Raw genomic sequence first — 16,346 nt, forward strand, 5'->3', positions numbered from 1 at the left:
GTTGCGGAGCACAGGCTCCGGACGCGCAGGCTCCGCGGCCATGGCTCACGGGCCCAGCCGCTCCGCGGCATGTGGGATCCTCCCGGACCGGGGCACGAACCCGCCTCCTGCATCGGCAGGCGGACTCCCAAACACTGCGCCATCAGGGAAGCCCAGGACTTATCTTTTAAGGTTACCTTATTTTGGGATTAGGTCAGCACAGTGTTTCTTTATAAACTTAAAGTGCCATTTTATTCTCCAAAGTTGAGAATGAGTTATTTGAGATTTCATTAATGCTTACTTCCAGGAGGACTTGAGGAAATTTACAGTTAAAAGTTAAACGAAGTAATATACTTAATTATAAAATAGAAGAGCAATGTTTTAAGCAGCCAGAAGGAGAAAATGGCTTCCAGGCCTCTGATATGAACAGATAAATATTGTTGGATAGTGATTTTGACTTTTGGATTTCTCACTGTTCAAGTTAAAATGGAAACATGCTGCTGATAACCTCATTTTCTAATTAGAGGTAGCATGATAGATAATTCATTCCTAGTGATAAAGTGTACCCTGCATTTGAAACCAAGGTGAGCATCTTTTGCCATTTTGAAGGCTTAGGTTTTAGTATATTAATGAAAATGTTGACCGGATTTTCTTGTACCTTCTTTGATATTTTACCCATGGTACTTTTATTCTTATGTGTATGCTGTGTGATATTTATAATAGCAATACTTAACATATTTAAAGGGTATCTGATTTCAGTCTTTAGGCAAAGTCAGGTTTTTTTCTTCTTCCTCACTTAAAAAAATTTTCAAGAAGACTTAGGGAAATTGAATATATCTCTTAGACTTATCCGAGTTGTATTACTCGACTAGGGTAAAGAGGTTTCCTATTTAGAAACAAAGACGTTTTCACTAGAAAACAGCCCCTCTTCAGCAATTCGTTTTGGTCACAGCTTTCTTCAGTTTACTTATGTGTGCTCTGCCTAAGAAACACCTTTAAGTCACCAGTTTTCAATTCTTAGCTGTTAGAGTGACCCACAGCACACAGTATCCAATTTTGTAGAGAAATATCATATAATGAGGAGAGTTTAAACCTGTACTCTTGTAAAAATGTTAATTTTCTCAACTTGTAATAGACATTATTTTACATAAAGCAAGCAGAATATTAGGAGTTGTAATTACCTTTTAATATTACTGAAGATGTAACAGCCTTCTCTGATTTTAACTTCCACAAATGAAACTTTCATAAAATGTTTTTAGCTTCTTGAATCAGGCCACTTTGAAGTTAATCATTCTGATCAAATTAAAAATAGTAGTAATACAAACTTTAGTGGACGTGATTGAGCAGTGAAACACTTAACGTTGCTAGTCAAATTTTGAAATTAGAGCCAAGTATTATGGGAACATGTGGATTTCAAAAAAAAAGTGGTGAATTTTCTGTGTGCTTGCAAGGAGATGACCAGATTTGTGGCACATGTGGATTTTGCTTTTTTAGCAACCGTGGAAGAGGTGTGGGATTTTCAGATATGGCACAGAAATAGGCAACATTAGCTTGAGCACTTTGAAAATATACTTAGCATCCTCAGTTTTAACTCTATGCTTAGACGCTCTATTAGCAGCCACTTTATGTAGATTACCTCAAATAGTCTACCCAACAGTTTTATGAGTAGTCACTTATTCTCACTTTACAGAGGAGGAAATCGAGGCTAAGAGAGGTTACAAGGTTACACTGCTAGTAGGGAGTGGACTTGGTGTCTCAGTCCTTTCAGGCTTCTGTAATAAAATGTCACAGACTGTGTAGCTTATAAACAACCTAAGTTTATTTCTCACACTTCTGGAAGCTGGAAAGCCCAGTATCGAGCAGCTAGCCTGGTCACATTCTGATAAGGGCCCTCTTCCTAATTCATAGCTGGCACCTTGTCACTTTGTCCTCACGTGGTAGAAGGGGTAAGGGATCTCTGTGGGGTCTCTTTTATAAAAACACTAATCTCATTAATGAAGGTTCAACCGTCAAGACCTGAGCACCCCCCAAAGGTCCCACCTCCTAATATCTTTGGGGGTTAGGATTTCAACTCATGAATTTAGGGCAGGGGGACACAAACATTCAGACTATAGCACTTGGGCTACAGATTTTGAGCTCTAAACTGGTAAAATATTTTCCCTCCTAGGTATGGTGTCTTCCTTTTCCCTTATAACGTCCTCTCCAATTCACTCTTTACCTGTCAGAAAGTGACTTTTCCTTCTTCTGAACTAGGCCCCTGTAGACTGGGCCGCTTTTCAAAACACGGTTTTGTATTGTAGCTCATTCTGCAGGTGGTATGTGTTGATCTGTCCTCCTTTACCACGAGCTCCTAGAAACAGTGACTGTAATACCCTCCTCACACCCACCCACCCAGGACTTTACACCTTACACGGTGGCCAGTCACTGAACACTTGTTGATTTAACTACTGGAGTTTGTGTTCATCAGGTAGCACAGTCTCTGCCAGTACAGTAGCTTTAAGAGACCAAGGACAGTGAAAAAGGGAAGTCCCCGAGTAAGAGGGTCTGCCTCTCTTGACTAACTTGGCTCCAATACTTTGCTGTGCTTTTCTCTTAAGTGCTAATGCGGGTTTAAATCACTAGTGCTTCTCCCATGAAGTTATGGTACCTGTGAATCACAGATTCATCTTCCCTGAAATATTATCCATTGCATTTTCTTGTTTTGTACTTTAAATATTAGAAATAGGAAATAAAGTGATAGGGAATATAGAAAAAGGAGTCCAAACCAATTCTTTCTATATTCCTGTGTTATGAATCTGTTATATATTATTTTGATCACATCTGCTGCTTTGTATTAAAAACCATTTGATAGTTAGGTGGATGGTGGATATGAATCTCTTTAATTTTTAAAAAGGCCTTTGGGCCCAAACCCACACAGTTACCATCTCCAAACAAAAATGGAGGATCCCTTTAATATATTATTATGAATATTTATGCCTAAAGGAGTTCTTTAGCATTTTCCGGTGTATTTTATTTGGCCAGAGTACGTGTTGCACTACCCTTGAATAGAATAACATGATTCAATTTGGGATAATCTCTTTTTCATAATGTGGAACTTCTTTTGCTTCAGAAATTTCCAGGGGGAAATATAGCCAAGTACTTGGTTACATGACATTAACATTTCTAATGAATTAGGATTCTGAGGTTCTGTAAATAAATATTTCTGTGGTATTTTTGTTTAAAAAATTGTATTTAGACTTCTTTCACTTAGGTATTTTGGCTTTCTCCATTTAAAAACAAATGGAGAGTTTTTATTCTTTATTTTTAAGAGCTTGCCCATCATGACATTCAGTATTTCTCATACTCCATAGAGCATCTTGGGTCTTAATTATGTGAAAAAATACTTTCATAGGAATTCTACTCAGGGAATTTTCTTAAAACTTGTATAAAGGCCTGGGGTACTAAATCAGACATCCCATAAGTCAACACTCTTTCCTTAGCACCTGTAAGTGGTACAGGCTTTACTCAATGCGCTCTGGTCTTTTTCTCAGCTCAGATTTCTTCCCAAAGAAATCAGCCACAAAATAAATTGATCAGCCACAAAGTAAAATCTGGTCCTTGAGATATTCAGGGTGCAAAAGATCACTGGGCAGGGATCTTCACCTTGAATGAGGAGGCTGCAAAGGCACACCCTGGGCTCTGGAGTTGCTTCTGATTGTGCTGGGCTGTGCTCCATCCAGATGAGTGTGCTTCAGCGAGCAGGAGGGTCGCCTGGCTTCCCTGCGGTGTCTGAGCTTTCGCCTGCATCTGACTGGTCAACAGTGAGCCAGTTTCCTTCCATTGTGAGGATGGCTGTTGAAGGAGAGATTCAACCGCTAGACACACTGGGAGACTTCTAGGAGATCGAGGCATGTTACTAGGAAAGAACCCTGTATGATAAGTATATTATCTATGAATGTGTAGCAGATGCATTTATTTCCTCTGTAGGAAGTTTTAAATGGATTCTGTACGTGCCAGGGCTGGGGGGAAATTTGGGATAGAATTTGTTCATTTTCTATATCCTTTCCAGGAAACTTCTTTCTCTCTACCTGGCAACTGGCCGTATTATTTTAGGGCAGAGTTTCTAAACAGTAGGATACTTTTGCCCTCTGATAACCAAGAAGCACAGAGAGATGTTCCCTTAAATAGTACACCAGTTGTTGGGATCTGAGGGAGCCAATTAATCCCCTTTCCTCTTTGATTTCTTAGAGACAGTGGTTTCCCCTATATCCATATACGATTGACCCTTGAATAACACGGTTTTGAAGTGCATGGGTCCACTATGTTTTAGTCTTCACTATATTTTAGTGAAAAAAACTCAGAGTTTTTTTCACTAAATACACACTACAGTACAACACCATCCGAGTTTGGTTGAATCCGTGAATGCAGACCCTCAGATATGTGGGGCCAAACTGTAAAGTTATACATAGATTTTCAACTGCACGGAGGGTCGGCGCCCCTAAGCCCCATGTTGTTCAAGGGTCAACTGTATGACTTTTTAATTTGTATAGCAGCAGAACAATTAATTGAGCTTTATTTTAATTTCCTTTTTACACTTCAGTTGCCTAGGCTATTGGAGAAACTAATTACGACCCAACTTTTACTTGGAAGAGAGGACTTAACTTATGCTCCGTGAATCGCTGTATCTGGAGCACTGAGCAAGCTGAGAATTTTCTCTGATTTGACCTTGTGTTCAGTAACATCTGAGTTTATATGAACAAGTGATAAAGGAACCCTTTTTGCTTTTTTAGGATGGGGGCCTAAAACTTCCATTTATTTTAGTATACAGTAATTTTAATATCTTCTTTAATTTAGAGGTAGACTGCTACTATTTGTCTCTTAAGTGGAGGGGAAAAAAGAGGTAAAACTAAATCACCTTTCTGTTACTGATACATTCCTAACCTGTTTCTTTAGATTCCTTTTTATTCAGAAATTCCAGTTCTGGATGGACTCTTGAAATAATCGCTTTGCAAACAGGATGTTTGTGGAGTCTGAAAATTGTATATTGCTCGCTTCTCTACTCCTGGGAGATTATCATGTTTGGCCTTATAATAGGCACAAATTTTGTTATCTTCAAATTTTATTTATTTTTTTTGTTACACAGGAGAAGCAGAACCAAATAATTTTGGAATTAGAAGGAAACATTTAATTCATGCTCCTCTGCAGTGCTGGAATTTCCTGTACATATGTTTGTAAATGTACCTATCAGATTCTCCTTGAACATGTCAAATGACCTGGAACTCCACCTCCTCAGGGCATTTCTTTTGATTTTTGAACAGTTGCTGTTGCCACAACGATCTTCTTTACCTTTAGACAGAATCTGTCCCTCTCTCACTTGCATTCAATATTTCTTGTTTTAGCTTCTGGAGCTACCACCTAGAATAAGTGATCCTTTTTATTTAGGGCTTCTAATTAATTCTGTTTTTTATTTGACATGTACATTTCTGATTTTTTAAAGAAAAATGTGGGTTTGTCTTTCAGTTGGAAATGATGTGTTGATTTTTTTTTTTAAGAGAGAAAGAATGTTTTCATGAACTGTCTGGGTGGCTATGTTTCTGATACTTATTTTCCTCTCCCACTGCTGCCCCAATTTTTTCTCTGCAGGGAGACCTTACCAGGAGGCTATTACTCTGAACCTTACTCAACAGAGAAAAGCAGTAACTCTTCAAAGCCTCAGTGGTTCCTCTAATCAGACACACTACTTTTCTCTTGGATTCAGTTGACCTTTTTTTTTGAAACTTGAGAACTTAAATTTATTTGTTTGGTTATTTGATATGGAAAAGTAACCCCAAACATTTAAATAACTCATGTTAAGGAATTTTTTTTTACACATCAAATGGCAGCTGAATTATCCCAGTACTTTGAATCATCTTGCTATTTATTTTGCTGAAATTCTGTGTTAAAATTCATTAAAGCCTGTGGTTGAGAGCTATGGGAGAGAGAAGACAAAGTTTTAATATTTGCTACCAGGTTCATCACTGATTTTCCTGGGTATTTTGATTCTGCTTATTATTTTTATTTATTTATTTATTTTTTCTTTTTCCTTCCTTTTTGCGGTACACGGGCCTCTCACTGCTGTGGCCTCTCCTGTTGCGGAGCACAGGCTTCGGACGCACAGGCTCAGTGGCCATGTCTCACGGGCCCAGCCGCTCCGCGGCATGTGGGATCCTCCCAGACCGGGGCACGAACCCGTGTCCCCTGCATCGGCAGGCGGACTCTCAACCACCGCACCATCAGGGAAGCCCTGCTTATTATTTGTAAAAATTGAGATGAAACACTTTGTATAGTTGGGGATCTTTATTTGCAAGCAACAGAAATAGCCTCTGAATAACTTAGACAAGAAAAAAGGAAATGAGGGGAAATCTGAGGAGCCAGGTCTAAGGAAAGCAGGATTCAGGGGAGCCCCAGGGACCTCATCCTCAGGAGTGTTCCTGCAGAAATCATACTATCCCAATCTTGGCTGCAGTTCTCATTTTGGCTTGACAGGCTTTCTGCCAGGGATCTTTTGGCAGTTTGGTGCTTCTTCTGTTTTCAGGTCTATTGGAAGTTGCCTTCTTTGTTTTCTCCCACAGATATACTGATTTAATTCAAGTCTTGAAGCTAGAAGTGTATGTGTGTGTATGTATGTGTGTTTCCTTTTTCCTGCTAATATTTTTGGGTTTGTTGTAGATATTTTCCAGGGTGGGGAGTGATGGTTAGGTTTTCCTATTTCCTACTTGCTCTGTCATTTTTTTATGGGGAAAGTTAAGGAGATTAAAAAATTATGCCACTGCGGTCAACATAAACATTTAAAGCTATAAATGTTCCTTTAAGTATTACTTTAGCTGTATCTCACGTTTCGATTTTTTTTCATTATTTAATCTAATACGTTTTCTAATTTTCATGACAATTCTTTGATCCTTGAATTATATAAGCTTTTAAGTTTCTATAAATATGAGATTTTACTGGGTTTATTTATTTTTTTACTGATTTCTAATCTAATTCTTTTATGGTTGGAGAAAATTATCTGTATAATATTGATTCTTTGGGAGTTTTAGATTTGTTTTGTGGCCTAATGTGTGGGCATATTTTGTAAATGGCCAGTGGGTACTTGAAAAGAGTATGTGAATACACATTAATATAAAAGGTGCAAGGGTCTGTGTTTTGCATGAGATCAAGTAAATTATAGAGCTCCTTATTCTTTATGTGCTTGATCTATGAATTCCTGAAAAAGACTTGATAACTAATACTTGTATGGTACTTATTATATTCCAGGCATTATTTTTAAGGCCTTACTTGTATTAATTTATTGTGTATTGATCATTTTTTTTAGATGTTACTTTTACTTTATGTATTTTTAGACTGCGAACATTTGTTACTAGGTACTTAATACCTAGTGATTGGAGTCTTATCTTTGTGTATTGACCGTATTCATCTCTAGTAATATTTTTAACCTTAATGTCTCTTTTTCTGATATTGATATAGTTACACAGGCTTTTTTCTATTAGTGTTTAATCAATTTTAATATTAATGTTAATATTGCCTAGCATATCCATCTCATTCCACCTTTGTATGTCCTTTTATTTGGAGTGTGTCTCATAAATAGTCTATGACGGGACTTCCCTGGTGGCACAGTGGTTAGGAATCCACCTGCCAATGCAGGGGACACCAGTTCATTCCCTGGTCCAGGAGGATCCCACATGCCACGGAGCAACTAAGCCGTGCACCACAACTACTGAGCCTGTGCTCTAGAGTCTCCAAGAAACACCTGCTGAGCCCACATGCCACAACTACTGAAGCCCAAGCACCTAGAGCCCGTGCTCCACAGCAAGAGAAGCCACCACAATGAGAAGCCCACGTACCGCAACGAAGAGTAGCCCCCGCTCGCCACAACTAGAGAAAGCCCGCATGCAGCAACGAAGACCCAGCACAGCCAAAAATAAAAAAAAAATTTTTTAATTAAAAAATTAATTAATTAATTAATTAAAGAAAAATAGTCTATGGGTGGATTTTGTTTTTATCCAGTTTTGTCTAACAGTGGTAGTATAATATGATGGTTAAAAGCAAGAACTTTAGGGCCAGGTTGCTTGGGTTTGGGTTGTTGTCTGGGATGTTGATATCTGACACCTGTAATTCTACACTTGGGGGTAGGAGGTGTTTTGACTTTGCATTATTTAGACTTTTAACCTCCCCCCGTGTTATATGCTCCATATCTCACTGCTGCTCTCCTATGGGTGAGGTACCTGGTATATTCAAGTTCTGATTCTCTGCAGGGTTCAGTTGTTACCGTTTCAGTGTCACCTGCCACTTGAACTTTATGGTGTGTTTCCTTAGTCATCTGCTGCTTATCTCTTGAAAATGTATTGAAGTGTCTCTAAAATGGACATAATAAAACTGCTTAGTTATAGGACTCTCTGAAGTTAAGTGTGAGTCAATAGATGTAAAGAACTTTGAACAGTACCTGGCACATCAGAAGTGCTTAGAAAGATTTGTTCCTGTTTTGTCACTGTTGTTAATATTATAGTTTGACTTTTAATGCTCTTGGCTGCCTTGAAAGTATCTACAGTCCTGTCTGATATTTGTTACTATGAATTTCATCATCAGATTTATTGTTTTTATTTTATAATCCAAGTTTTTCTTTGTTTTGGCTTTTATCTTCCTCAGGCAATTTGGGGAGGACATAACTTTGGTGCATCTCAATTTAGCAAGTTGAAAGTAGTAATTGAATTTAATGGAAATTGAAAATCATTTCCCAGAAGGAGTATATTACAATTAAACTACATGATAAATTTAAACTGGTAAAATTTTTCTATTTGAATGGTGTAGGGTACTTTCAGTTAGTTGATAGGCTAGATTCTTAATTTCATATGGAGACATTAAAAACTCTATGAAAAAAAGAACTCTATGAAGTGAATTTTTTTGCCTAAGTGGGAATCTCTGTGTTTTCATTAAATTCATGTTAAAAAGAACATTAGTGGTGGTGACTGTTACACAACAATGTGAATGTACTTAAGGCCACTGAAGCTATACACTTAAAAATGGCTAAAGTGGTAAATTTTATGTTATATATATCTTACCACAATTTAAAAAAAAAGAACACTAGTTATTAGGTATATGTCTCACATTGAAGGTGAAAGAAGATGTTCATCACTGTGAAAATCTAAATCTCATGGACCATACAGATAGAGTGAGCAGAACATATTGGTGTCAATACCTTGACTTACGTTTTCTTTCTTCAGCCATATATGATTCTCATTCATTTCCTAATGTGAACTTTATTTTTTAACAGGAAGGAAAAGCTGATGCGATGCTCTCAATGCCGAGTTGCCAAATACTGTAGTGCTAAGTGTCAGGTAAGAAGGTTCTGCTGTATGTAAGCTCTCTACTCTTAAATTTGTTCTCCGGGCTTCCCTGGTGGCGCAGTGGTTGAGAGTCTGCCTGCCGATGCAGGGGACACGGGTTCGTGCCCCGGTCCGGGAAGATCCCACATGCCGCGGTGCGGCTGGGCCCGTGAGCCATGGCCGCTGAGCCTGTGCGTCCGGAGCCTGTGCTCCGCAACGGGAGAGGCCACAACAGTGAGAGGTCCGCGTGTCGCAAAAAAAAAAAAAAAAAAAAATTTGTTCTCCATTATGCCTGTTGAACTATTTCTGTTTCTTCATGATCTTTTATTTATTTTAACTTGTTTTTTTCCTTCAACTTAAAAATCATATATGTACATGGTAATAATTATATATACATATATATACATAAACTCTATCCATATAGTGTGTGTGTGTGTATGTGTGTGTGTGTGTATATATATATATGTATATATATATATATATATATATATATGTATGTATGTATATGTATATATCACTGAAGGAAAGTTAAATGTTTACTCCTCTCCATCTTCTTGTCCTCTTGACTTCAGTCCCATTTCCCAGAGCTAACCACTGTTAAGTTTCTTACGTATCTTCGCAGCATTTTTTTGGTGCAAACATATTCATGTATCTTTATCTTTTGTTTTTAAAAACAGATACAGGTTATTCTGGCACAAATTCTTTTATACCTTGATTTTCTTTTTCATTTAATAATCTATCTAGAAGAACTTTTTGTATCCTCCTGTTCATTCTATCATATGAATGCACCACAATCATAATTTCCCCACTAATGAATGCATAATTTTTCCCCAATATTTGGTATTGCCAGTACTGTACCAGGCATCCTTTCGTGCACATTTTTGCCACTTGTGCAAATTGATTGTAGGATAAATTCTTCCCCATTGTACTGATTAGTAAAAGGATATATGCATTTTGAATTTTTAAAGAGAATGCTCAGTTGCCTTCCAAGAGTTTGAGTTAATTAACAACAACTGACAGTCTATGAGAGTACTGCTGTTAACATCTTTGAAATTCTTTAAAGGATGTATAATCAACATTCAACATGACCTTTTCTTCTAACCTTATGGTTAATCATTTAATAAGAAATTTAATTATGCTCTAATGAATTAGGTCACATTAAAAAGTCTGATTGGAGGGTTTGTGTCTGTGTCACTTGCCACCCATGCTTCAGGGAACTTCAAGTTAAGAAGACTACATATAGAACCAAATGAATTATATTATTTGATACAGATTTTCTAGTTGAGCTTCCTTTCTGTTCTCAATGAACTAAACATTTACTTTTATTTTCCCTTGTTTTTATGACTGTTTTTCCCCAGGGCTACTTCCTCCTTTTGTAGTACACTCAAGAAAAAAAAAACAAAACCCATTATCTGATTAGAATGAGTAGAGGGAGTCTGGTGGGTAGGTATGTCATTTTGATTCATTACAGCGCATGTGTTTTTACCACATATATTAGGTGTTTACTGTAGCATCAATAATAATGTCATTGTCAGATATACTGTAGAAGGTAATGGGAAAATAGCTAGTAAGATGAAAGATATCATATATAACACAGCTAGTGGATATGCTTGTCTGTGTGCAGGGGATAGGGTGTGTGTGTAGAGGAGGTGGGATGGGAGTCAAAGAATGGCCAGAACATATGCATTTAAACTGCTGTGTTAAGCTCACCCTTAAGGTACAGCATTAAACATTGTAATTATTGTGGATACCTACAAAGCAGCACAAAATTAAGTTGACAGACTGAACTATGAACAGTAATGAACAAAAGCACTTGGAATGGAAATTGATATAGAGGATGCGAATTCATAGCATAAAATCCAAAATACGTTTACCCTAGGGGGACATAACTTTTGTCAGTAGCTTAGTGTTTGATGTATGGGGCCATAGCATCAATGAGCTGTCCACAAGAAGCTGAGGTGTTATAGGGTATAATGTCCCCTGTGCTCATAAGGAAGGTATCAGTGGCATCAGTTTTCACACTTCATTTTTAAACATAAGTGATACAAGGATACATCTGCATTATAAAAATTAGCACAGTATAGACTAATGCAGAGTAAAAAGTAAAAGTCTTCCTCCAGCATTCTTCCCCCATTCCCACTTCTCTTTTCCAGAGGTAGTCTCTCTGTGTTTGTTTTGTGAGTGGAGGATACACACCAAACTGTTAGTCTATGCGTCATACATAGTATACACATACATGTATATATTTACTGCTATGTACAGAACGGTTTGTATTCCTCTGTATATACCTTATTATGAGGTGTCATATAATGTAACAGAGGGGTTATATATTGGATCCAGTCTTATTTCTATATTGACATAATCAGCATATCACAGATGATTATGAGATCAAAGAGGAGGAACAGGCTGTTTTCTTATGAAAAAACACTCTCAAAATTTGTAATATAGATAGCAAGTAAACCAATTTTAAGCAAATTCACCAATTACTATTTCATCTCTGCTGGATTTACTTTGATTCATAATATGTACATTTCTAATTGAATTAATTGCGGAGCAAAACAAGCAGCTGAGTACCACATCAAATTGCAGTTTACATACTTTTAAAAAGTACTGTATTAGCAGAAAGAGGCTCTATTTTATGTTGATAATTATAGGCCTCTTTAAAAATGTGAATCATATTTTTGAGTGTGCATTTTATGTCTAGTTGTAGAATGATTTGATTCATTTTTGATGAATTCCACATTAGTAAGCACTTAACAGCGTGATTTAGTAAGTTGGTTTCTGTAGTATCATACCCAAAGTGATGATAATGAAGAAAGCCAAGCCCTTGGTTTTTATAAATAGCTCTGTGCCAGGCTTCAGGCTGATAGAATATGTACTGGGTGCTCTGTAGAGAAGTTGGCTTTGTATCTGACTGTAAACAAAAAGGGAATATTGTATAAAGGTTAAAATTATTTGATCATATTTAACTTTTTGGCTTCTGCAAATGTCTGCAGGCCTGAGCTTTTCTTTTCTCGCTTTACATTTGCTTGCAGAGTGATCCCATCTACTCCCATGGCTTCAGTTGACATCTGTATATTAATTATTCTCAGTTCTCCATCTCCAGCCTCCTCCTTTCTCCTGAGCACCAGACCCATATCTTACGGGGCACCTCTATTTGGGTGTTGCACCGGTATCTGAAATGCCATATATTTATACCTGAGCGCATTATCTTACCCCAGACCTTCTTTCCTTCACATTTTTCAACCTCAGTGAATAATCTCACCAGCCACTCAGCAGTCCTAGTTGCCAGGGTGTCATCAGCTCTGATTTACATTCTTTCCTGGCTCCACATCCCCTTAATCACCATGTCCTGCTGATTCTACCACCTGAAGATCTGAATTGGTTCACTTCTCTCTAGCTTCTCTACCACTACCCTTGTGCACGTTACCATGATCTCTTTCCTAGGTTAGCTGCAGTCTTTAAACTCTTACAAGCTTCTATTCTCTTTTCTACACAGGAACCAGAGTGATTATTTTATTCTAGAATGTCAGCATGATCTGTCACTCACCAGCTTGAAACCCTGGCCCTCTCTTTTCTCAGGGTGAAATTCAAACTGGCAGACTTTGCCACGTTTTTACTTCTGGGCCTTTGGTTATGTAAGTCCCTGGGTCTGGAGCAGACCTCTCCCTCTAGCTACTGAACTCCTTATTTATCCTTTAGAACTCAGATTAAATGTCACTCCCTTTTTCCTAACCCCCTGAGACTAGTTTGTATCCCTCCTTTATCATACAGAAATTTAATTGGGTTAACTGCCTGTTTCTGTAGTTAGATGTCAGACTCCTTGAAGGTATGCTCTGTGCATGGGTCACTGCTGCAGATGTAGCATAATTTGTTGAGTGAATGAATGAATGAATACATTCATCAGTGGTAATTGTTGAATTCGATTTTTAAAATTACATCGTCTCTAAATAACCTGTCCGTAGTAATATTTCTTTTTTAGATGGAAATATAAGTGGGATATAACATTGTATTAGTTTTAGATATACAACATAATGATTTGATAGGTGTATATATGGCAAAATGATCACGACAATAAGTTTAGTTAACATCCATTGCCACACGTAATTATAATATTTTTTCTTGTGATGAGAACATTTAAGATCTACACTCTTAGCAACTTTCAAATATACAATACTGTATTGTTAACTATAGTCACCAACCTGTACGTTACATCCCCAGGAATTTTTTGTTTGTTTGTTTTTTGTTTTGACCACGCTGCATGGCATGTAGGATCTGAGTTCCCCAACCAGGAATTGAACCTGTGCGCCCTGCATTGGAAGCACAGAGTCTTAACCCCTGCACTGCCAAGGAAGCCCTCCCCAGGAATTATTTAATTCTTATAAACCATTTGATCATCTTCACCCATTTCTCCCCTACCCCACTTACCCCCATCTCCTGCCTCTGGCAAACACCTGTCTGTTCTCTGTATCTATAATTTTTTAAAATTTATTTTTATTTATTTTATTAATTTATTTGGTTGCGCCAGGTCTTAGTTGTGGCAGGCAGACTCCTTAGTTGCGGCTCACGGGCTACTTAGTTATGGCATGCGAACTCTTAGTTGCGGCATGCATGTGGGATCTAGTTCCCTGACCAAGGATCGAACCCAGGCCCCCTGCATTGGGAGTGCAGATTCTTAACTACTGCACCACCAGGAAAGCCCCAATATAATTGTTTTTTTTTTTTAGATTCCACATATAAGTGAGACATAATAATATGTCTTTTTGTTTTCTTTTATTCAACAAATGTTTATTTAGAGCCATCAAGCTGGGTCTGCTGCATTTCTAGATTGTGACACTTTCTTAATCCTCTTCTCTTACTCAAAAATTGTGGAGCCAGTGATTATTATTGGCACTCAGGAATGCATCCATGGGAAAAAGAAAAACAGACTAATATCCTTGCCTGTGTATAATATAAATTCTAATAGGGAGAGATAATTAAAAAAATTTTTTTTATTGTGGTAAGTCACATGATATAAAACACACTATTTTAACCATATTTAACTGTACAGTTCAGTGGCACTAAGTACATTCACGTTGTTGTGCAACTCTCACCATCATCCATCTCCCGAATTTTTCACCTTCCTAAACTGAAATGCTGTCCCCTTTAACACTAACTCCCCATTCCCCCTTCCCCTCCACCAACCCCCGGCCCCTGGCATCTACCAATGTACTTTCTGACTCTATGAATTTGACTGTTCTAGGTACCTCGTACAAGTGGAATCAAACAGTATTTGTCTGTACCTAATGTATATTGGAATGCATTTTTAAGGTTTTAATATGTTTTAATTCATCGGTATAGTCATTGTCTATTAACTTCCTGCTCTGATAGACAACAGAATTTAGCTCACCTATGTCAGCATCTGCTTCCTCTCCGTCTTTTTATATAGCTATATCACGATCCTCCATTCATCCAAAGTCTATCCAATAGATATTTATTGAGTACCTGCTAGCTAGTCACTGTTCTAAGTTGGGATTGTGGTGGTGGGCAGTTAGCAAAGAACAAATAAACAAGGTCCTGGATTTCGTAAAGTTTATAGGAGTGAGGAGGCAGACAGTAACAAATGCCATGATTATATGAGTGAGTGTGATTTGGATGAGCGTGAGCTTGCCATTGCACAGATGGTTACAGAAGGGCTTCCTGTATAGGTGACATTTGCCTGGAGTCTAAAAGTACCCAGCCACGGAAAGATCTCGGAACAGTTTTTTTTTTTTTAAATGTAAAAGGAACAGCGAATGTAAAGGCACTGAAGAGGAAAAAAGCTTGTCATGTTAGAGGAATGTAGAGGAGTTTGAGGTAAACTCAAATTCACAAATTCATATGAAAAAAATGAAAAAAATCTTTTACCAGAGTGTGTATCCTTATTATTTTACCAAATATCACCACAAACAAAAATGACTGAGTGACTTACAATTAAATAATGCTAAAATAACTTTCTTGCCCTGCTTTTTACAGAGTATTGTGAAATTATGTGTTCTGCATGTTTTTGAGTTATAGCTGCTTCTGGTTAGCTGGAAAATAGAGAAATTTAGTGGTCAAAACTGAGACTTTGTCAAAAACGTTTTTTCTAGTTCATTACACACCTGGTTCTCAGAACTTTAAAAAACTAATTATTAATAAATTTAAATTATACTTCTTTGGGGAAAAAAAGGAGTTGGATAATGGTGGATACATGTCATTTGTTCAAACCCATAGAATGTTTGACACCAAGAGTGAACCCTAATGTACACTATGGACTTGGGTGATAATGATGTGTCCGCCTAAGTCCATCAGTTTTAACATATGCGCCACTGTGATGGGGATGTTGATAACAGAGGAGGCTGTACATGTGTTGGGGGCAGAGGGTATATGGGAACTCTATGTACTTTCCTCTCAATGCTATGAACTTAAAACTGCTCTAAAAATTAATATCTTAAAAAAATAAATCATAGGGAAAAAAAAGCAGTTGGAGGTGAGGCCAATGAGTAAAGACTTGAAGGACTTGATAATGGATTCATCCATCCATTAATTTACTCAGCAAATATTAATGCTGATGCCAGGACTTTTCTTGGCTCTGGCACAATATTATTGAGCAAGACACAGAAAACCCTTGCCTTTATGGAGCTTTCATTTTCCTTGTGAGACAGATACATAATATTGTCTTATTTTTTGCCTAAAGTAAAGGGAGTAAGAGAAAATGATAGGGATTGGGAGGCTATTTTTACATACGTATGTGTGTGTGAATACATATACACACATGTACATATACATATCTATATTTAACTCCTTCCTATATATCTAATATATAGATATTGAGAAAGAGATATATCTATGTATCTAATCCATATCCATATCTATATCTATAGTGAGATAACTATTTCTATATCTGTCTGTCTGTCTACCTAAGACCTCTCAGGAGGTGGCATTTGAGTGGAGATCTGAAAGAAGTAAGACGTGTAAAGATTGGAGAAGGGAGTTTTAGGTTTGATGTACATCACATGTAAAAGCAGG

At 37.4% G+C, this 16,346-nt stretch overlaps 1 protein-coding gene across 2 annotated transcripts in view; it reads left to right on the forward strand.

Moving 5' to 3' along the window:
• The window catches only part of SMYD3 (SET and MYND domain containing 3), a 727,677-nt gene that overhangs the window by 172,944 nt on the left and 538,387 nt on the right, over positions 1-16,346 (forward strand). For both annotated transcript variants that reach the window (XM_007458078.1, XM_007458079.1), the window contains exon 2: positions 9,266-9,329. In XM_007458078.1, the coding sequence (XP_007458140.1) occupies positions 9,266-9,329 (64 nt within the window). The remainder of the gene's footprint in view (positions 1-9,265; positions 9,330-16,346) is intronic.

The sequence above is a fragment of the Lipotes vexillifer genome, unplaced genomic scaffold (genome assembly GCF_000442215.2).
Source record: "Lipotes vexillifer unplaced genomic scaffold, Lipotes_vexillifer_v1.1 scaffold1315, whole genome shotgun sequence".
NCBI lineage: Eukaryota > Metazoa > Chordata > Mammalia > Artiodactyla > Lipotidae > Lipotes > Lipotes vexillifer.